Below are 23185 nucleotides of genomic sequence, written 5' to 3' on the forward strand. Positions count from 1 at the left end.
TGTCGTTCTCTCTGCATCTGTAAAGCTGCACCTCGAATATGATTAATCTGTGTGTGCTGAGAAAAATTTCCCACCAAATGCAGCACATTATTATTTTCACAATTATCTTTTTTACCTAGTATTTCTTGTTGGTCATGTTTATCAAACTTATATATGAGGCTAAAAGTTTTTTCGTGCTCAACGGCAAGTTGAAACACGGTGCTTTCTAGGTGTTAAAATTTTGATGTCGTTAACAATAACCAAATGGCACTCCTGACAACGTACGTGTGCAAATGAGGCAAATGAGATGCCTTTGATTAGCTTGATCGCCTTCTAGTTTTTGAGCATTAGTACGACCATCGTTAAAGGCATCGATAGTAGGTTCTTTTTCAGTATCGATAGTAGGAGTAGGTGGTACATGCATACCTATTAAGATAAAAACACGACACAATAAAATTGACACTCTTATGAAGATCTGAAGTAGAACAAATTTGGATACTTTGGGAACAATAATCATGTCAGAGTCAATATATGTCTTTTGATCTATTAGAGTTTGTTTTTCTTCGGTTTAGTGTATTATTACAATGATCCCACAATCACAGAAGTCCAAAGAAATTTGTTTGGGTTACTTAAGAAAAAAAAACACACATATAGATATGCCAGTAAAACACGAGTGGAGAGAAAAAGAATATAGACCTTCCCGTAAAAGAAGTGGAAGAGCTGATAAGAGAGTAAATCTTATTAGAAAACGTAAGAAAGAATTTGAGCTTTCTTATTACTAACTGTCATAAATCCATCGCTCCCAGAATTTGAGCTTGCTTGCACTTAAGAAAAAAGAAGGCATACCAGCCAAAAGCGAAAAAGGGCTTACTTTAGATCTGTTTTCAGTAAAAGCCGCCTTTGGATGACGCTGAACTAAATCCAAAAGAATATCTGTATAGCGGAGTGAAAAAAAAAAATATAATTATGCGGAAAAAATATAATAAATTGTACGGGAACATATTGAAGTCACCGCTAGTAATTAATTATTTAATAATTGCTTTGGTTTTGGGTAAAGAGGAGAGCTTAAGTGCAGCACAAACACAAGGTTATTTATACCTACCAAATCGGCTTTTCACCACACACGCGGACATAACTACACCGGCATAGGTCCTCCAGAGTTTCCAGTGGAGAGGCAGAATAGAGATACTGAGACATTGCTACCCTTCCTTCTATAGTCGCCAAGACAAATGGAATTGCAATTTCATCATTGCTAAAACGAATGCTAAGTAATTTCTTGTTCTTTTCAACCATGCACTTAACTATTTCATGGGAATCTCCTCGATGTAATACAGCTAAATGTAGAGCTGTTCGACCAATAGAGTCTAGTATTTCTAAGTCTTCCTCGCTCATTAGCTGCACCAACTCTTTTGCAATTTCAAACCTCCCGTTTGAGACTACGAAGTGAAGAGCTGTCCCATTGTCGAATTGTTCAAAGGTCGCATTTAGTTTCTCAGGATGTTGCCTAAGATACTCCATGGCAGCATCCCAATCATTGTCTAACAAAGTTTGGAAGAAAGGCATGTACAAGTCATTGGCACCGCCTTCAGGTCCTACGAAAGTTTACGATTTAATATTACAGAAACATTTTGATTTGGATTGAACATATGTGTTAAACTATGAATTGTAAAAATAAAATAAAATGAAAGGCCAAATAGTGTTTCTTTTAACTAATATTGACTAGAAGTCTCTATGAGAATTAAGACACAATACCTTCAACTCGAACTTCGATTGTAGAGTCTTCCTCTACACCAGCATCACCACTGATTAGGGTGTGGTTGATGTGAAGTTCAGATTCCTCATGTGAAAAGTGGAATGCTTGATGTTAATATTTACCAAATTTTTGTGATTTCTGATACACGAAAGCCTTTATTTATTTTGTTATTTTTATAAAAACGATATTGAAGGAGGGGAATTGAACATAAAATCTCAGATACAGAAATAAATGCTATTAATTACCGCGCGCTTGAGCTTGGTAGTGCATGCATTATTCTTGGCAGTGCATCAATTTTTTTTAATAAGGTGCATCAATTATTCTTTGGGTAGTGCTATCTTCCATCAATAATTCTTAGATTAATAATTCGAAGTAATGCGAGATGTACCATAATTTGAAATCACATGATGTAGCGTATTTTATAATTTAATTTTATTATCTATTTTAATTCATTAATTATCATAGTAATTCAAAAATCCGTAAGTCTCACCATTGAAAACTACCCAATGAAGGAGGTCTGGGGATTTGGAGCAGTAGGCTTTGATTTGATGGGCTCCAGGAAGATGGTTGTGCGAGCGATCAGTAGACATGGTGTTTCTGGAGGGAGGTCAGGGAAGGGGATGTGTGGTGGCTGGGCGGTGGGTAGTGGTGTCTGCGAGGGGGGATGTTCTGTCAAATTTTCTGTGCATGTGTTTTAAAATTGGATGCTCTTTTCTACTAAGGATTTCGTCAAAAATTTCCTTTACATCATATTTACCTTTCATATGTCATGAAACAGGGATGCATAAAAAGAGTACCTCCCTATCCCTGTCTAGCAGTGGAAGAATCCCAAAAGGTGCCATATCCTCCCAAACCATCTGATGTTGAAGCCGCATGCCTACCTGGGCCAAAGAATGCGCCGCCTTACTGCCCACTCGGGTTGGAACAAAACATCCACAATATGCAACGGTGCTGTAAGAAATTTAATACTTTGGGGAATTCAGAATATGGGGAAACGAAAGGACTTGGTTTTGTCCGCGTGGTCGTGTCGTTGTTTGGGCACGTGGTGCCAAAGCAAGTGAATGACGGAGAGGCCCAAGGCGCCAGCGCTGGACAAGACAAGTTGTTGAATACCCAACTGGGTAGCGAGGCGGTGGGTCCAGCCCAATTATATGTCGGAGATGGTGGCGACAAGAGGCTTATAATAGAAGTTGAACCAGTAGAGGAGAGGATCGTGGAGTTGGCCCAGGGCGCACATCTTGGGCTTGAAGGAGTGAGCGGGCAAGTCCTGGACGTTCTCGAAGCTGGCGGGGATGGAGGCCGGGCAGAGGGAGGACTAGTGTTCCCGATTAGAAAATAAATAATATTCTAGAATATGGGTGTGTGAATTGAAAGTACTAAATAAAAAAATTGAAAAATTGGTTAAAATACATTATCATTATATATAATTCATCCAACAAAAAAATAAAAGAAAATTTCATAATAGCATCTTAACAATTGAAAACCAAAAATTATAATTCATCCATAATTAAATCCTAGAATATTCAATTTTAACAAAATCCTAAATCAAAGCCCTAGAATAATTCATCCCTAATCAAAGCCCTAATTAATTTCAACAAAATCCCAAAATTATAATTCATCCCTAATTCCTAGAATACTCAGTTTTAAATTAAAACTATAATTATATATATATATATATATATAGCAAATGAGAGGATGAGTGTTGCCAAGTTGCCCACCCAAGATAATATAAAATGTAGGCAATAAAAGGAGAATTTGACCCAAAAAAAAAGAAGAAGAAGAAAAAGAAGGAGAAACTTGCTGTTGTCAGTTAGCGGAGAAAGAGAGAGAGAAAACAAGAAGTCTATTAGCCAAAAGAGAAAGAGAGAGAGAAGATAGGGGATTGCATTTTCAATATTTATAGGATGTTAAAAAATGTAGGGTTTAGATCAACATTGTTTAGATCTAACTTTTTAACCGAAATGAGGCACAACCAAAGCCAATCCAAATATATGGCAGCGACACACAGGAAAGCAAATAATTTATCATTCCCAAGTCCCTTTTCCCATTAACCAAACGCAGCGGTGATTGGATTTGGAGTAGTTTGGCCACCTGTCTCTACAAATGGTCCTCCATCAACGAATACATGATAACTTTTTTGAAATGCCAATTTCATTTACCTTTTTTCTTTCCTTTAATTTTCACATGGAAAAATTTACTTTCTTTTATGGGACAAAAGAGAATACCTGGCGTAGCCAAAATTTTCAATTCCGAACAGAACTTTTCTGCCAAAGTATCCCATGCATCTTTGGCATCGTTGATGTTCTTGATAAAAGTGAAAATATCAGTCTCGCAAGAAATCTGAATTGCATGCAATGCCACTCCATCACCATTTTCTTGTGTAGGAGATTCAACAATGTCACAGAGATCTTTAGCCAACAAGTAGGCTTTAGCGTGAGAACTCCATTGTTCATAGTTTTCTTGGTTAAGAACTTCATGAACAATTGAAACAGGGACTAGTGTAGCTGTGGCCATTGATTAGAGCATCCACAGTGGGTGGATGTAAATTCGGGGGTGTAAAGCCACTTTTACATCCCCTTTACACCTCCGGGAGGTGTAAATATGTTTTTTGCTCCAATAGGGGGTGTAAATTCGGGGGTGTAGCCGTGGATCCCAACATTTTATGTTGACTTTTCTTCATTTTTCTTCTCTTTTCTCGGGTGGGTCTCGCCTGCAAGGGATGTAAATATACATTTTATTTTATATCCCCATGGTGATGATGTATATTTACATTCATTTACATCTCTCCATTGGAGACGATTCCGGTGACTCGGGGTGTATATTTAACATATACCCCCGTATACACCTCCCCATTGTGGATGCTCTTAGGCTGTCAAGTTATCCAAAGTGACTTCATTTATGTCGAGAATCTATTGTGTGTGCTATTATAGAGTGAGAACTTTAAGTTGGTGAAATATTAACCATCTAATTTAATTTAAATAGGATAGATGTTGTAAAAACCAAATAAATCAGTCAAATTTTTTCAAGAAGAAAAACAACACTACCGTAACAAAAGAAAAGAAAAAGAAAAGACGAAGAATATGAATTAAAAATCCTTCTACGAGTGCTATGTACGATTAGTAACTCAAAAGATCCATATCTTTATACATGTTTTGTGTGGAAAAACACAGAAATAAAAACAACCAAAATACAATAGTGAAGCAAAAACAAAAGTATAACTATACTCACAAACTGAATTGACGAAATCTTCAAAAGGTTGGAGCTTATAAATTCCACTAAGTGCATCCAAATACAGTAGCCAAACTTCCAATTCCACTAAGTGCATATCTAACAGTTTGACATCTAGAAACTGCCTACGCAATGTTGTGGCTAAAATATGAGTCTTCACTTGTGCCTTTGTTTTTTTAATTCATCCGAAGTCTTTAATTATGCTGATTTTATCTGAATTCTTTAATTATGTCTGGCCCTCTCAAGATTATGTGGAATTTTCAAACTGCCGGCGAGGCTGCTGACAAGGATTATCGGATTTATTTGGAACAAAAGGACATAATTTGTTTCCTTTGAATTACTTTTGGGAGTTAGGCCAAAAAGATTATTGTTAGGAAGTTGTATTTAAAAAAGAAGGTGTGCGAATGAAACTTGCTGATCAAATTCAATTTAAATACAAGTGAGTATCATCTCACTTTAATTAACTCAAATTTGGAGGATGGAGGGGTTCCTAGCCAAGGGCGGAACCAGAAATTTTTCAATGGGTGGACTAGCTAAAGTTATTAGCTTAAAATCAAATGATAATTTTTTTTTGCACTTACATTTTCTATAGTAAAATGCTTCTCTTTTGGAGACAAATTAATATAAAATTTTTAAAATTGATGTTGGGACAAACTTTGACACCAAATACAAATGTGGAAGACCTCTTACTACGCCTATTGGTGTTGAAATTGTATATATATTTATTTGTTTTTAGTTAAAATATTATGATATATGTATATTTAATTTATTTTTTATCCAAACCTTCCCTGGGCTACAGCCAAGGTCAGCCCTTGCCTTGGTTCCGCCCATGGTCCTAGCCTCCATCCATGAAATAAGCTTGAACGATGCAATGAAACGTCATGAGTTTACAACTTGCTCAGGTTAATAATTTTGTTTTTCTGGATGCATAAAAAAACAAATGACAACAATAATTTTTTTTCCCGGGCAAATGACAACAATTTTATTATTTTCCTTGACAATAAAACAAATAGATAACAAAACAAGTTTATTAGAAGATAAATAAATAAATAAAAATTTAAGAATCCAAGTGTTTTATGGAAAATGAGTTGCAAATGCTTCTCCAGAAATTGCTTTTGTGACCTAAACACTTTTGTGTCTTTTCTTGTGAACGTTACCATATAGGCGCTTTAAGTTGTCAAAAAGTACTTTTTGTTATCAAAAAATATTTTCACCCTTTCTAGAAGAAGCTTGAAATTTCTTATGATTGATAACAATTTTGTTAGTGACCAAGCGAGTGGAGACTCAATGTATGCATATCAGTGGCCAACCATTTTGTTTTGAGTGGTCACTGAAAAGAATTTGTGACTAGCGTATGGTGATGGGAACAAGATGAGTAAATGACATCAGGATCAAACACGGTTTCACTTGACACACTCAATATTCCAAGCCATTTTCCATCGGATATGCAGCTCTTGATTATATAATTGGCTGCATCTTCGTATCAATTATGTCACATGTATACTAGGAAGGAAGAGTAAATTAATTTAAATCCTTAAAACTTGCAGCCCTTGCCAAGAGTTCCGGTGGCAGGAACTTCCATCTTTTATTTTTTTGTATGATGAGAGACTTCCATTATTGTTGGGAGTTTTATAATTTATTTATGAACGGGCGGGAAATATAATAATAATGTTGGACATGGGGGAGCTAATCAACGTGTTTCAGTTGAGCTTCAGGCTTCAGGCATACCCACTTGTATTAATTTGATGCCAAAGACTTTTAAAGTTGGAGTTGTATTGTAGTGCCTGCCTCTCATCCATTGTAAGATGATCTAAGCATGAGGCATAAAGGTGATGTGGGTTTTATGTCTAGATCAATTTTATTAGTATTTTTTATTATTGGATAATGCTATATTTATCACATTTTTATATACAGTGTGTATCACATCTTTAATAGAGATGGAACCCACCAATACAATGAGGCCCATCAATACAATACGGCCCACCTTTATTAGAAATATGGTACACAATGTGGTATAAAAATGTGGTAAGCTTAACATTTTCATTTTCAATTACATGGAGCAATGACAATAGTATGTTATAGATATTAAGCCATATAAGCTTGAGAGAGAGAGAGAGATCCTACGATTTTTTAGGGTTTTAATTTTTTTGGTACTTACTGTGTTTCTGTTAATTGTGGATAGAGACTGCTGCTACATTTTGTATTGCTGCTGCTGCTGCTTTTGTGCCAAAGCTTAAATTGAGGTATAAATCAAAATCACAATTGAAGCATAATTTGAAATTGAATGAATTTGTTTTTGTTTCGATTTGAAGCTGTTGGTGTTTTTTTGTTTTTTTTCTTCCTGTTTTTGTAGCTGATGGTTTGTTAGATTTTGTATAAATATATTGGTGTGAGAACATGTTGTTGTAGCTGCTGGTTGGTTAGGTTTTGTATAAATATATTGGTGTGTTTTTATGTTTTTGTAGCTGCTGGTTGGTTAGGTTGTTATTGTGTTTTCTGTGTGTAGTATGCTGGTTGGTTAGATTGTGTGTGATTGTTTTTCGTTATGGTGTCTTTTGTTTTTAGGATAAGATGGAGTCTAGCCGATCCAACACTAATGCCTTAAGAAGTGCACATTCCATTCAACCCCAAACAGAACCCCAATCCCAATCCCAAATAGAAACAAAAACCGAAACTCAATCACAATTAGACTCAAGTACTGTGAGAGGGAAGAGGAAAACCCCCAAAATCTGTGGTGTGGCAACACTGCAAGAAATTCCACAAGAAAGATGATAATGGGATCGATAAGGTACTTGCAGTTTGCAACTATTGCAAATTAGAGATGCCGGGTGATTCTAAGAAAAATGGGACAACCAGTATAAGAAATCACCTAGAGAAGAGATGCATGCTCTCTCCTCTTTTTGAGAGTGGAGATAGAACTCAATTGATCTTGACAAATGTCACTATGGGTAGTCAAGCTCAATTGGTTCCCCACACCTTTAATCAACAAAGGTGTGAAGCCAAATGTGTCAGGTATGTTATAAGGGATGAGATCCTTTTTAGGCATGTTGAGGGGTTGAGGGTTCAAGAGTTTGTGTATGAGTTAAACCCTAAGTTCAAGATCCCTAATAGACAAAAGATAGTTGCTGGAGCATGTTTTAGTTGAGAATGCCAAAATAATGAGTGTGATAGGTAATCACAGGGTAAGTATAACAATTGATACTTGGACTTCGATCCAAAACATCAACTACATAGTAATCATAGCCCATTTCATGGACAGTGAGTAGCATTTGCATAAAAGGATTATCAGTTTCACAAAGATCACCAGTCATAAGGGTATTGACATAGGCAAGACTTTATGTGCATGCTTGAATGCTTGGGGGATTGAAAATTGTTTAGCATTACGGTTGACAATGCTTCATCAAATGATGGGGCGGTTGTGTGTGTGGGAAATAGAATGAAAGATTTCAATAATCTTTTGCTTGATGGGAAGTATTTGCACTTGAGGTGTGCATGTCATATCCTTAACTTGATTGTTAAGGATGGGTTGAATGAGCTTCTTAGCTCAATCGAAGGGATAAGGAATTGTGTAAAATATATTCACTGTTCCCCATCAAGGTTAGATTCTTTTAGGGACCATGCCTTGGATATGAGGATGGATGGGATGGCAAATGTGCCAATGGATATGGTGACAAGGTAGAATTGAACTTATAAAATGCTTGATTGTGCTTTCAAGTACAAGATAGTGTTCAATAGGATGGTGGCTGAAAATGTAGCTTTTCAAGCTTACTTTGAGGAGATAGATAAGGTTGGGATGAAGAGAGTGGGTCCTCCGAGTAATGAAGATTGGGAGAAGTCAATCTCATTTGTTCACTTTCTTAAGAAATTCTAGACACAACTTTAAAACTAAGTGCAACCAAAATGGTTACAGCCAATATAATTTTCCAATGAATTGGTTAGTTTACAAGTTGAGATTGAACTCAAAATGAGTGATCCTAGAGATCCAGTCTTGCAAAAGGTAGCTTCATCAATGAAGAAAAAGTTTGACAAGCATTGGGGGAGTTTTGAAAGTGTGAACAAGATGATTTTTGTAGCATTAGTGTTAGACCCAAGATTTAAACTTCAAATGCTTAAGATAAGGTTCCAAAATCTCAAGGCCGAAGAAAACAAGATAGATGAGGTTGTGCATGAAGTGAGAACTTGCTTGTTCAATTTGTATAATGAGTATAGAGGAGCGGATGACTTAGTGAGTCAACCAATGAATGAAGGCGAAGATGAGAATGTTGGAAATGATCTTGAAGGCTATGATGATGTTCAAACCAAAAAATTTCATCAACTTGTGCAACAAAGGAAGGAGGAACAACTTGTGGAAATATCCGATGAAGTGGATAAATACTTGACCGACCCTTTTGAAAGCCCTTTTACCAAAGGTTTCAAACTCTTGAATTGGTGGAAAGGCAATGAGAGTAGATATCCAATTCTTTCAAAGATTGCCAAGGATATCTTTGCAATCCCAAACTCAACCGTTGCTAGTGAGAATGCCTTTAGCCTAGGCAAGAAGATTGTTGATCCTTTTAGAAGTTCATTGACACCTAAAATGATAGAGGCCTTAGTGTGTACTAGTGATTGGCTTAGGACGGATGAATTTTGCTTCCACAAGGACCCAACGGATGAAGAGCTTGCATTTTATAAAGCACTTAAAGCAAGTAAGACATAATCTACTATTTTGTTTTAAATAAATTATGTTTCTATCTTCTTCTTTTTAACATTCACGTTTGTTTTTTCAACATAATTTACTTGTTTTACTTGTTTTTTTTACTAGATGTGGCCGGTACTCAAACTTCTACAACACTACCTCCTTGATTTGATTTCACATCATCATTACCTAGTATTTGAGTTGCAACAATTTAAGTTTTCATTGCACATTTCATATTTGGGTTGTAATTAATTTTAAATATTCTCATTGCACTTCATTAATCATTTCATACTTGGGTTGTAATTTAATTTTAAATACGTTTTCATTGCACTACATTTTCTATTTGGACTGTAACTTTTTAATAAGTTTTCATTGCACTTCAATTTGTATTTGAGAGTTGGAACTTCTTATTAAGTTTTACTTATGTATCATAATTTGATGATATGATATGATGCCTGATAATCAAAAATTTTGAATGACAACAGTTAGGTGGCCTAAAACTAGTATAAACATAGGCTTGAAAGTTGAAACAAATGGCATGAAACTGGAAAGGCTTTGACAAATTGGGCAAAATCTGCAAAACAGGGCTTGAAACTGAAAACAAATTGGGCTTCACAGTAAGCCCATAACCGAACCGAATCGGCCTACATTGCGGTTCAACCACAGTCGGTAAACTGCAGCTGCGGAATCGGTTGCGGTAGGCAGAGTGGCCATTCCGAAGGGTGTCGGACGGTAACCGGTTGCCTTTGATCAGTGCAGTAACCAAACTGAAAACAGCACTAAAAAAAGTTATCCAACTTAATACTTAACCCTAGTACATCTACACACACACACACACACACACACTATCACTCTTCATATTAAGTTTTAGAAAAACACAAACTCCTATACACTATATTGTCCGATTACTCTTCTCTTTCAACTCAAAAAAACTATTACAGAATACTCTTCTCTTTTAAAGACTAGAATGTTGAGGAGCCTACCTCTTTAAAAGTTGTGTGGGAGTTGATGGAGATGTTTTATGCTGACAAACAATGTCAATCATGGTTACCGAAAAGGCTTGTTGATTGGTTAGCTGTAATGATCTTATTCTCTTCCCTTTGTTTGTTTCAATCTATTAACGATGTCATCTTTCTTCATCCATTATATCTAGTGTAATAAAACATCGGAAAACAAGGATTGTTTACACAATGAAATCAACAATAACCAAGAAAAACAAAGAAAATGGAGCATCTGATAACTTGGACTCTTACAAAAGCAGCATGGTTATCTACAGGCATAAACTAGTTGAAACCAGCAGGTTGGGTTCCTAAAAGCACAACATTGCTGGCATGGTTAGGCTATACAGTTCGGTTTAACATTTCATGAAACACGTTGGAAGAATTAGATTGGTGAGGGGTAAGATAGTGGGGTGTGAGGTTGATGAGTTTTTATTTTATTTTTTTGGCTGAGTGTGTATTTAGGGCTTGTTTGGGAAGATAGTGGGGTTTTCTTAGAAATTGTAAAAATTTGAATTGGGAGTTGGGGGTGAATAAAGAGAAGTGCGGGGTTTAAATAGAAAAACTCATTTTATTTTGCTTGAAAATGATAACAAAATGACGGACTGCTTCTACAAGAAGTACTTATGCTAAGCTTTTCTAGCAAAAAATGTTTTATTAGAAAAACATCCAAAAATTTATTGAAAATTCAAGTTCTCACTGAAGAAACACTTTTAAGTTTTTCTCTAAAATATTATCAAAAATACTTTTAGTTGTCATAAAATGCTTTTAATCTTTTCAGAGCAGTTCAAATAGACCAAGTCTTGAAACCTAGCCTTAGAAATATATACTTATTTCGGCCAGTGAATGATTTTAATTTTTATCCACGAAAGAGGATACATAACCAACAATCTATAAGTCATTTAAGGCCCAATTTTTTTATTTATATTTATTCAAAAACCCATTTTAGCATGACATATTATACAAAAATTCATATAGAGCCTAGAGAGAAAAATCCAAAACTTGCCACTTGTTATTTTCTAATTGGTTCTTAGTGTTAAAATTTTATAAGAACCCATTAGAAAATAACAAGTGGCTAGTTTTGTGTTTTTCACTTCAAATAGACTCTATAAGGACGTTTGTATATTATGTCATGCTAAAATGAGTTTAGTAAGGAAATCCTTAAATAAATAAATAAAATACAAATTTATAAATAAACCCAATTCTAGACATGTATTTATAAAAAAATCCAAACACTATTTAAACATAGAAACACACCCAAAATCAACCCAAAAATCAACAATTGTATATTTTTTGGGTGTGTTTATAAATGGGTTTTGAGTGTGTGTAATGATGGGTTTTGGGTGTGTTTATAAAGTGTTTTGGGTGTTGGGTTTTTTTATAATTTCAGCCCCCATTTTGGGTGTTTTAGTGAAACTCCCTAAATAAAAAGCCTTTTTTGCTTAAACCCCCAAGGAGAAATATTATGAGCCAATCAACAAGCGAAATAAGCCTTTTCGGCCGAGCCATCAAAACTGTGAATTAATAGTAATATTCAATCATTTGTTTTGCAGGATCTAGCAAGTCAGGCTAAAAATAGGTTAACATGTTGATTAAAATGTTGGACACGTTTGTTAATGTATGGTTTTTTTAATTTTCTTTTGGCTTCCCTTGACAACTTTGTAATAGGATGTGTATTGTTATTTATCAAGCTCAAGTTTAGATTAAGGAAAACCTTTCTTGGTGTTCTTCTCTAATTTCTACTCTATGGAGGTTCAAGCAAGTTGACAAAGGTATTGTGCATTGCATATCATGACATTAAACAGTCTTCATAAAATAATGACTAGTCATCCGTTTCTCAGATGACTAGTCATCTTTGCTCTGTAGGATTTCTAGCAAGATAACAAACTGTTTTGTCCTATTCTTCTTTCTCTCTCTCTGCTGCCATGTGGGTTTCTGACCTAAGGAATTTTTTGGTCTGTAAAGGCTACGATTTTGGTCATTTGGCGGTTGTCTCTTTTGGGTGGAAGTTTTGGAAAGATTGGCTTGCTATCTTTCTCTTCTTCTTCCTCAAAAGAGAACCAAATATTTCATCTATGAGTTTTTCCAATTGATTTCTTTTTGAAAAACTGCATTTGAAACACGAATCTGCATCTAGCTACTTAAATCATTTTCTCATTTATATCTAGGTCAGATTCAAGACTGATTTCTTCAAGAGTATGATTTCTTGAAGAAATTGATCATTCTCCTTTGAATCCAAATTTTGGTTTCGATTTGTATTGGAGCTTGCAAGCTAGTGCCATGGGATGAACGAGCTGGAGAAGGAGCTGCCATTGCCATGAAGAACTGAGCTTCAAGCTTTGCTAAGTTGGAGAAGAAGATTGCACAAAGGAGGTATAGCTCATCTTCCTAAATAGATCTAGGTTTTTCTTGAGCTTGCTTGTGTTCCTTTGTAAGAATATTTTTCTACTTAGTGGATTACCTGGTCGGTTGATGACCCCCAGTTTTTCCTAATGGTGGGTTTCTGGGTGAACAGTTTCTGGTTTCCAACTCTGTAAGTTTTCTGGGTTTGTGTTCTTGATAGTTGACTAGTCATCTGGGTTTGTGCGGTTGACTAGTCATCTTTTTTGCTGTTTGGTGTTTACTTGATTATGCTGTCTTCACACACTTTCACCATAATTGTTGCTAGCACAAGGGATGCCTAGATTGACGGGTCCTTCTGAGTGCCTAGGTTGTCACTAGTAGTTCTCTAGGCTTGCAGGTATATCTTTGTATGCTCTGTGTATGTTAGTGTTTCGTATAATTCATATATGACAGTTGATTAGTCATAAGAGTATTTGGTTAAGGTCTAGAGTGTGAAGTTTGCTGCGTTATTGGTTGAATATGTTTTAAATTTACCCCTCGTCACTTAAGTACCAATTTCAATTGGTATCAGAGCACTAGCTCTTAACATAAATAGAGAGATCCTTAGGATGCTAATTGGTATTAGGTGTGCAAACATAAAAAATGGATTAAATTGCTTCTTGCATTCGTGATGAGCTTGCCTTGTTTGTTCAGAAATATAGAAGAGTTGTCGAAGATAAAACCAAAGTCACTAGGAATTGTCAAAATCTTCCTAGTTTGTCTACATGTGTGTCTCAAGACAATGTTTTTAAAGAGATGTATTTTTTGGAGTCTTATGGCTTTAGGGAGGACAAAAGTTTGAAGGGTCTTGTAAAGTGCTATCTATGTGGTGGTGCTAGTCACATTGATGTGGAATGTGCAAATAACCATATGATAGAGTCTAAAGGGAGAGAAGAGTCAATTAGTGCACAATGGAGTGATAATGATAGTGATGATTCCAATAACTATATCACTTCATCTTTTGAAGAGGCAAAATTTTTTGCCCTTGTTGGTTCTATTCATAACTCTAGCCTTGCTAGAGTTCATGTAGTTAAGGAAGGAAAAACTGATTTAGGAAATCAATTTGTGTCTAGTGATGATAGGCAGGATGACCAGTCATACTTGGGTATATGTGAAAAGTATGATGTCTTTTTTACTGAAACTTCCAAGCTTAAGGAAAGAAATTTCTTACTTGAAAGGAAGGTAAAGAACCTGGAAATTCTTAATTGCACTTTTAAAGAAGCAAATAATGAATTGAGTGAAAATGTTGAGACCTTGGAGAGTGGAAGGGATTCATTGATTGTCATTAAAAATGACATTTCAAACCAATTAAATGTGCTCAAGGAAAACAACTTGGTTTTCCAAGCCTTCAACAAGAATTTGTTGACTCAGATAAATGAGGCAAATGACACGGTGATCAAGCTTACCATAGGGGATAAAAAGGTGGAGAAAATGTTGAATATGGGTAAGGTTCATGGAGACAAAATAGTTTTTGGTTATGGTTGTTCTAGTTCATGTGTTCCTCCTCCTTTGACCACATTTGTCAAGGAGTCAAATACAAAGTTTGATGTTTTAGCGCCAACTAGGACTCAAAGATTCATTCCTACTTGTTACCATTATGGTGTGAAAGGTCACATTCGACCTAGGTGTAATGCTTTAAGGAATGTGTCTAGAGCAACCAATGCAAATGACTTTAAGAACCATGTTCCATCTCTTAAAATATGTGAGCTTGCAAAATCTGTTATTTGTACAAGAGATAAACATTCTTCACTTGCAAAATTTGGTTTTCAACAACCAAAAAGGTTCATTCCCATATACCATAATTGTGGCACATTAGGACACATTAGACCAAAGTGTTTTGAGCTTAGGAATTTTGAGCAAAAGCCTTTTGTTCATTTCAAGAAAATAAATGATGACTTACTCCATAAAGTCTCAAAAGTGAAGCAAGTTTGGATCAAGAAGGAAGACAATGTTCTTTCTCATGTTGGTGACTAGTTTCTTTATCTTATGTATCTAGACCATTCTCTTGCTTGTGTATGTTTCATGGAGTCTAGATACATTGTCATGTATTTGCACCTTATTCTTTTGTTTGATTAGGATTCATTTGTTTAATTTTTTTTAAATGTGGTTATTGCATGCATGTCTTTCAATCATCTCTCTCACAGTGCTTGAATCTTGGGTGATCAACAAAATTTCATGTTCTTTTGAACTTGTTCACGTTTATCTTGTTGATATTATCCAAACCTTTTCCCTTGGTGGCAAGGAATACATCCTAGCCATTGTAGATGATTTCTTTGGGTTTATTTGGGTCTCATTCTTGCTTGAAAATCAAAAACCTTTCAAAGGTTTAAATCTGTCTGCCACATTTTACAAAAAGTTAAGATAACTAGTCATCTGCCTCTTGTTAGAATTACAACGAATCATGGTTATGAGTTTGATAATTCTCAGTTTCCGAAATTCTATGAGGAGATGAGAATTAAGCATGAATTCTCTGCATCTACTACACCTCAGCAAAATGTTGTTGTGGAGAGAAAAAAAAATAGAGTTCTTGTTGAGATGGCTAGAGTGATGCTCTACAACAAAAATTTTGCTAAACATTTGTGGGCTGAAGCTGTAAATACAGCTTGTTACATCTTAAACAGGTGTTTTTGTGGTCTTTTATCTCCTATGCTTGAGGAAGAATCTCCAAGTATGGATCTAGTGGTTGACCTGTCAACTTGTCATAATCCCTCATAATCTTAGCTCATTTGTCCCTGTTGCAAACTCTCTATGAAAGCATGATAGGAAGCCTTCTCTACTTGATTGCAAGTAGACCTGTCATTTCTTATAGTGTAGGAGTTTGTGCTAGGTTCCAAAGTGATCCCAAAGAGTCTCATTTGTTTGTTGTCAAAAAAATCATAAAATATGTGAGTAGAACTTTTGAGTTTGGGTTGTGGTATACCTATGACACTTGTGTCAATCTTGTTGGGTATAGTGATGCCAATTGGGCAGGTTGTAGTGATGGTAGGAAAAGCACTTCCGGGGGGGTCTTTTATGAATGCAACAACCTAGTTGCTTGGCATAGCAAAAAATAGAAATCTATCTCTTTATCCACTGCTGAAGTAGAGTATGTTGTAGCTGGGAGTTGATGCACTCAACTCCTTTGGATGAGACAAATATTGGAAGACTATGGTCTTACTCAATCATGCTTTCTAATCTATTGTGACAACATGAGTACTGTAGATATTTCTAAAAATCCTGTTCACCACTCTAGGACTAAGCATATAGACATTAGGCACCATTTTATTAGAGATCTTGTGGAAGACAAAATTCTATCTTTGGAATTTGTTCCCTTTGAGAAATAGCTAGCAGATATACTCACCAAGGCATTGGACTTTCAGAAACATGTCACACTTAGGTAGTCCATTGGCCTTTGCTCAATTAATTGATTAGCTTGTCTGTTCCTTATCTTCACCACATTGCAGAATTGTTGACTAGTCATCTTCGTTTTAGTTGACTAGTCAAATATAAATTTTTATTTACTTGGTGTGCAAATGTCAAAAACATCCGTTTCTTCTGATCTCTGATGGTGTGAAGTTTGAATCATTTTATGCTTTGCCTGATTTGTGCATAATTCCCCCTTCTAGTTTGGAGCCATTAGATGAAATTTTTTTGGTGTTTTTTCGTCCTCTTGGTGAGACAAGTGTTGTGATCTATTGTGGACAATCATTGTTATAATCTAATATCTTATCTCACTATCTTAGGCAATTTGTTTAAATTAAAAAAAAAAAAAAGGAAGTGTGACCAATGTAGTCACGACTCTAGGAAGGTATAAGGTGATATGATTGAAGAATCTAGAGCAAGAGCCGCAAAATTGGGCTACTCAAGCACTTAAGTCTGGGATGTGCAAATAAGAAACATAATAAATGGCCAGATTGAGTGATGAAATTCAAATAGGTTGAGTTTATGCTTTGAGTTTGTCTTGAAGGTTCATTATATACTTGTCTCTCCAAGAATGATATTTCTACATCTCTTGTGTTTTTCTTTTGGCTATGAACCTCCTCTGTCCATCTTGCCTTATCTCTGAGCATGAAATCTAATTCATATTCTATCCATCAGAGTTAGTTGCAATTGTTTTGTTTGCACATGTGGTTATTTTCTCTCTCTTACTTACTGTGCTTGAAGACTTGGACTAGGCTATAGTAGCTAATACATCATTGATCACTTGATATATTTGCTAGTTCATGTTTTTGTGTTTTTTAAAACCAAAATCATGTCATCCTCAAGGTCGATACTAAAATTGCTACTTGTTATGATATTGCCTGAGTTCACTAGTCAACATATGCTCATGCTGATTGTGGTTGACTAGTCATTCAGTTATGCTTGTTATGATATTGTCTTCGTTGACTAGTCAACTTATGCTCCCACTGATTATGATTGACTGGTCATCTGCTTAATAGGGTTCTTGTGCCTTTTGGTGAAATTAATTTTCACTCTCTAAGAAAGACCATTGGTTATGAAACAAAGCACAAAGGCTCACTTGTCTTCTTCTTGTCTCATTTACACCTTCTGTTCGAACATTGATATTGTGTTTATGCATGATCATGTTTGGATGATGCCACTTTGGTCTATGACCAGTCATCTTAATAAGGTGTGTTCCCACATTCAATGATTTAGCCTAACATAATTCTTGAAATCCTTAAGAATCTGCCTTTCTATATGAGTTTTGGATTGTTGGCTAATTTATTTTGTTGGGAGAGTTTCTTTGAGATGCATGTGTTTTGACAACATTCTGCTGGTTGTTTTTATCATTTTCATATATCAATGTTGCCTTTCTAAGCATTATCTTGATTGATTTGCTCTCTTTTGTTCTTGGCTGTGTCTATGAGGTTGTTGGTCTTTTGATGCCACCTCAAATTTGGACATGCGTGACTAGTCCGTTTCACTAGTCCACTCTCTTCTTCTTGTGCTTTTTTGGAAGCTATGTTATGTTTTTGGACAACCTAAAGACTTATGTCTTGTGTTCTTTCTCACATGTCCTTAATCTTGAGCAAAAATTTAGGGTTCATCTTGCTTGGTGCTTTCTTCAAATTGACAATGATTGATGCCTTAAATTTTGAAATCTTAGTGCTCTATCTTGATTTTGCACTATGGTGTGTAAAGAAAAATTCATTGGTTGTCCATTGTTTTGATAAATATGTTGCTTAAACTCTATCTTTTTAGAGGAGTTTCTTTATGTGTAATGTGTACACATTGAAATTAAATTCAGCCACTTGATTTTAATTGCTTTAGGTATGATTCCTTGCAACTTGTGCTCCATTTCTTATTCTATTTAGCCTAATGCACTTTTGTGTTTGTTAGCTATGTATGGAAAGTTTGTTGGATTAGTACGTCAAAAGTTAATTCCTTTATATTATAGGAAGTGTCCTAGATAGAGGGAGTATTTTTTGGACAGTTTGGGTGGTACATTTTTGTAATCACATAGTGGGGATCATTTTGCTTAGGTAGTCTGTGAAATTTGATAGGGGGAGTTGTTTTGTACCGTTTTGAACAAGTGTTATTTGACCAGTCATCAATCTATGTTATGTGCTGTTAACCTTGTTCATATCTGCCTATCTTCTTTGTGGTTAATCCCCTTATATGTTGTCTATATCTCTATGCCTTTTTGCACTTTCCTTATCAACAAGGGGGAGAACACTCTCAACCCCACATTGCATATTGTTTTAAAATTCTGTGATAATATGCTTGTTTTTGTGCTTGGGAGATTGGTTGTTCTTGCAGGTACCTTCACTTCTTCATCTCCTTAGGCTGGGTTTTGGGTTGAGTGTTTTTAGAGAGTGTGTTGTCAAGGAAAGCCAAAAAGGGGGAGATTGTTAATGTATGGTTTTTTATTTTCTTTTGGCTTCCCTTGACAACTTTGTAATAGGATGTGTATTGTTATTTATCAAGCTCAAGTTTAGATTAAGGAAAACATTTCTTGGTGTTCTTCTCTAATTTCTGCTCTATGGAGGTTCAAGCAAGTTGACAAAGGTATTGTGCATTGCATATCATGACATTAAACAGTCTTCATAAAATAATGACTAGTCATCCGTTTCTCAGATGACTAGTCATCCTTGCTCTGTAGGATTTCTAGCAGGATAACAAACTGTTTTGTCCTATTCTTCTTTCTCTCTCTCTGCTGCCATGTGGGTTTCTGACCTAAGGAATTTTTTGGTCTGTAAAGGCTACGATTTTGGTCATTTGGCAGTTGTCTTTTTTGGGTGGAAGTTTTTGGAAAGATTGGCTTGCTATATTTCTCTTCTTCTTCCTCAAAAGAGAACCAAATATTTCATCTACGAGTTTTTCCAATTGATTTCTTTTTGAAAAACTGCATTTGAAATACGAATCTGCATCTAGCTACTTAAATCATTTTCTCATTTATATCTAGGTCAGATTCAAGACTGATTTCTTCAAGAGTATGGTTTCTTGAAGAAATTGGTTATTCTCCTTTGAATCTAAATTTTGGTTTTGATTTGTGTTGGAGCTTGCAAGCTAGTGCCATGGGATGAACGAGCTGGAGAAGGAGCTGCCATTGCCATGAAGAACTGAGTTTCAAGCTTTACTAAGTTGGAGAAGAAGATTGCACAAAGGAGGTATAGCTCATCTTCCTAAATAGATCTAGGTTTTTCTTGAGCTTGCTTATGTTCCTTTGTAAGAATATTTTTTTACTTAGTGGATTGCCTAGTCAGTTGATGACCCCCAGTTTTTCCCAATGGTGGGTTTCTAGGTGAACAGTTTCTGGTTTCCAACTCTGTAAATTTTCTGGGTTTGTGTTCTTGATAATTGACTAGTCATCTGGGTTTGTGCGGTTGACTAGTCATCTTTTTCTGCTATTTGGTGTTTGCTTGATTATGCTGTCTTCACACACTTTCACCATAGTTGTTGCTAGCACAAGGGATGCCTAGATTGACGGGTCCTTCTGAGTGCCTAGGTTGTCACTAGTAATTCTCTAGGCTTGCAGGTACATCTTTGTATGCTCTGTGTATGTTATTGTTTTGTATAATTCATATATGGCAGTTGACTAGTCATAAGAGTATTTGATCAAGGTCTAGAGTGTGAAGTTTGCTGCGTTCTTGGTTGAATATCTTTTAAATTTACCCCTCGTCACTTAAGTACCAATTTCAACGTTGGAACCAATCATTGTGTTTCAGTTCAGCTTCAACCTTCAGACAAACCCACTTGTATATTAATTTGATGTTTAATACTTTTTAACTTGGATTTATGATCCTTATGTGGGTAAAGCCCAACGAGCCCTTTGGGTCGAGCCTCAGAAACTTTTTATTTTTTATTTTTTATGAGACCTTAGAAACTTAGTAAATAGAATGCCCAAAAGTTATATAATATTGGCCTTAGGGTTAGGATGGATTTACATATTCTACAGTCGATCTTATCCTTATGTCTTAAATCATGTACCTAGTAATGGAATTACATATAAAAACAATAGTGTCTTCTATTTTTTTCTGTCTCATTTTCTGTTAAAAGACTGAAACATTTCAGTAGAAATCACAAGAGACTGTCTTTTCTTTACATAATTCATAAAACATTCAAATAAAAATGTAAGCATCAAACAAAGTTAATTATAAGGATGGTTTTATTTGAACGAAATAGATGTATAGAAAGTTTCTTTACATGTTTCATAAAAACTTCTTAAAAGTGACAAAGCCAAAGACGAACATCATATGACATCATAAGACAAACATCACACCACATAATCAAGGTTTTATTCCCAAGCTTTGCATTTCTTGTCAAATATTCCCCTTCCATAGGTAGACATGAAAATGTCAATAAAGAGGGGGAAGTGCATCCACACAAACGAGTTGATTGGAACACTAGCAAGCAAAATTATTGGAATAGATATCCATGATTCTCACTCAAGCATAATAAAAAGAGTTGAAGAAAAAGCAACCATAATGGTGGCGATAGATAAAAAAAAGGGTGAAAAGGCCTAGTATCATTTTTGTGGGTAAAGACCAAAGGAAATCATCTTCTGAATAACGTGATGTGAGAATTCCCAAGAATATCATCACTGATGTCGTCGAAGAAATGAGTGATATAGAATCTGAAATTATAAAAACCCTATATAACTTCTTTCTTAAGAAGATGGGAAAACCTGTATCTTGATTGCTTCCACCAAAAACTGTAAATGCAGCAGCAAATATAATGGTAACAATGAGGGCACCTACGACTGTGCAAGAAGTTTCTGTCCCTTTCATTGACTCTTCTCCTTCCTTCCTCAATTCTTTGTGGTTCTTGGTGAATACTTCTCGTGCTGTCATTTTCGCAGTAACATTTCTAATTTCTAAGTCCGGGGGGTTTAAAATAATTTCCACCTCCTACATTTCATTAAGAAAACTCACATCACATATATAGCCTATAGGCAGTAAGGCGTATGTAATAAAGTGAAAAAATCTGACCTTGAACCATTGTAGCTCTCTTTGCATTAGCAAAGCTGCACCTTGAATATGATTAAGATGTACAGATAAACTCCCTGTTGCATGTAGGATAGCGTTGTTAAACATATTTGCACGCTTTAAGATAAACTTCCTATCATATTCACTGATCCCATATATAAGATTATAAACTTTTTCTTGACGACATTCAACGGCATAATGAAATATTAATCTGCCTCCTGCATCCGCCATCATTAGCGAGATTCTTGGATTTGTTGTCGTTCTAGAGCTCGGAAGATTGCATTTTCCATGAAGGCAGTTTGCTTCGAGTCAAGATTTCTACTTTTTACCACGTCACACATGAGCTGTAGAATTTTAAGAATTCGGTCATGGCGCAATTTCATTTCATGCAAGTCATGGATTCCTAGGTTAACAGTGAAAAAATATATTAATCTACAACGTATTACAAAAGTGAGAATTAAACCAAGAATCAATAATGGTGGATGTAGCTAGTGTACCTAACAATTTAAGAAAATTCTTAACAACTCCTTGGAAGAAACCCGTCACTGCATTGCGAAATCCGTAGATGCGGCCAAATAAAAACAAAAAGAAAAAGGAAAGAAAAACATACAAAAATATTTATAGAACTTTTTTAATCTGTAGATGTTGGCTATACTCTATATATACTAGTAGTACGTGTACGATAAACACTTTGAACATAGTGTACATGCATACCATCATCAAGCTTTACATGTGGTTTTTTTTTTTCCCATTACTTTATATAAAATATAACAAAGGATGCAATATTGAAAACCAAGAAGAAAAGGGTAACGTACCTAAGGAAATGAGATCCTTTCGATTTCTTTCGTCATCTTCTAGTTCTTCAAAATTTACACTAACATCAGAGTTGATAGGAGCAGGTTGAGGTTGTTGTACGTGTATATCTAAGGAGGAAGCAACACCATCCAATCAATACATTTTCCTACTTGTCTGAAAGTAGCATGGTAACTAATTTCTCGTTCTTTTTAACCATGCTGGCAACTATTTTGGGGCCATTCCTCTTATCAAAGCATATAAAAAAGCTGTGAAACCATTGCCATCTTCAATTTCCAAGTCCTCTTTTGTCATCAGCTTCAGCAACTCTTCCACAATGTCCAAGTGCTTCCTATCTATTGCCTCGTGAAGAGCTGTCCCACCGCTTGATGAACCTCTATGTGTTAGTGCCTCGGGGTGTCGATCAATAAACTCCTTTGCAGCATTCCAATCACCACGCTTCAAACTATCGTACAAAGGATCATACTTCACATCGCTCTTATGAGTCTCATCATTATTATTATGTCATCCTGTTTCTTAGCAAACATAAAAATAAAAAGGGAGTTTCACTTAAACACCCAAAATGGGGGTTGAAATTATAAAAAAATCCAAGCACTATTTAAACATATAAACACACCCAAAACCCATCATTACACACACTCAAAACCCATTTATAAACACACCCAAAAAGTTGACTTTGGGGTTAATTTTGGGTGTGTTTCTATGTTTAAATAATGCTTGGGTTTTTTTATAAATACATGTCTAGGATTGAGTTTATTTATAAATTTGTAAAATAAAAATTATGCCATCTTGTTTAAATTAAATATATCAAAACATATTTCCGTTAGTTTACATATATATATATATACACACACACATATACTAATGCTACATATCTAACATCCCGTTTAAGTTACAAGATCTGATACCAACCCAAAGTTTTTTTTTTTTTTTTTTTTTGAGTTACATC

At 35.4% G+C, this 23185-nt stretch overlaps 1 protein-coding gene and 1 pseudogene across 1 annotated transcript; both read right to left on the reverse strand.

Moving 5' to 3' along the window:
* Positions 1-757: 757 nt before the first annotated feature.
* Positions 758-4246, reverse strand: LOC148918141 (uncharacterized). The gene is made up of 3 exons (XM_089050496.1): positions 3958-4246; positions 1098-1571; positions 758-912 (listed from the first exon to the last, which is right to left on the reverse strand). The coding sequence occupies exons 1-3, from the start codon at positions 4244-4246 to the stop codon at positions 758-760; spliced, it is 918 nt and encodes a 305-aa protein (XP_088906622.1).
* Positions 4247-20732: 16486 nt separating this feature from the next.
* Positions 20733-21654, reverse strand: LOC148918142 (uncharacterized; annotated as a pseudogene).
* Positions 21655-23185: the final 1531 nt, after the last annotated feature.

Source organism: Prunus mume, linkage group LG4, assembly GCF_029339155.1.
Source record: "Prunus mume cultivar Tortuosa linkage group LG4, ASM2933915v1, whole genome shotgun sequence".
Taxonomy (NCBI): Eukaryota; Viridiplantae; Streptophyta; class Magnoliopsida; order Rosales; family Rosaceae; genus Prunus; species Prunus mume.

Excerpts from the sequence above, each read along its gene's own strand:
- LOC148918141 (XM_089050496.1), bottom strand. The coding sequence starts at position 4,246 with ATGGCCACAGCTACACTAGTCCCTGTTTCAATTGTTCATGAAGTTCTT. Across the intron at positions 1,572-3,957 it reads GAAAATTTTGGCTACGCCAG|GACCTGAAGGCGGTGCCAAT; the intron begins GTATTCTCTTTT and ends AAACTTTCGTAG. Across the intron at positions 913-1,097 it reads TAGTTATGTCCGCGTGTGTG|ATATTCTTTTGGATTTAGTT; the intron begins GTGAAAAGCCGA and ends TCCGCTATACAG.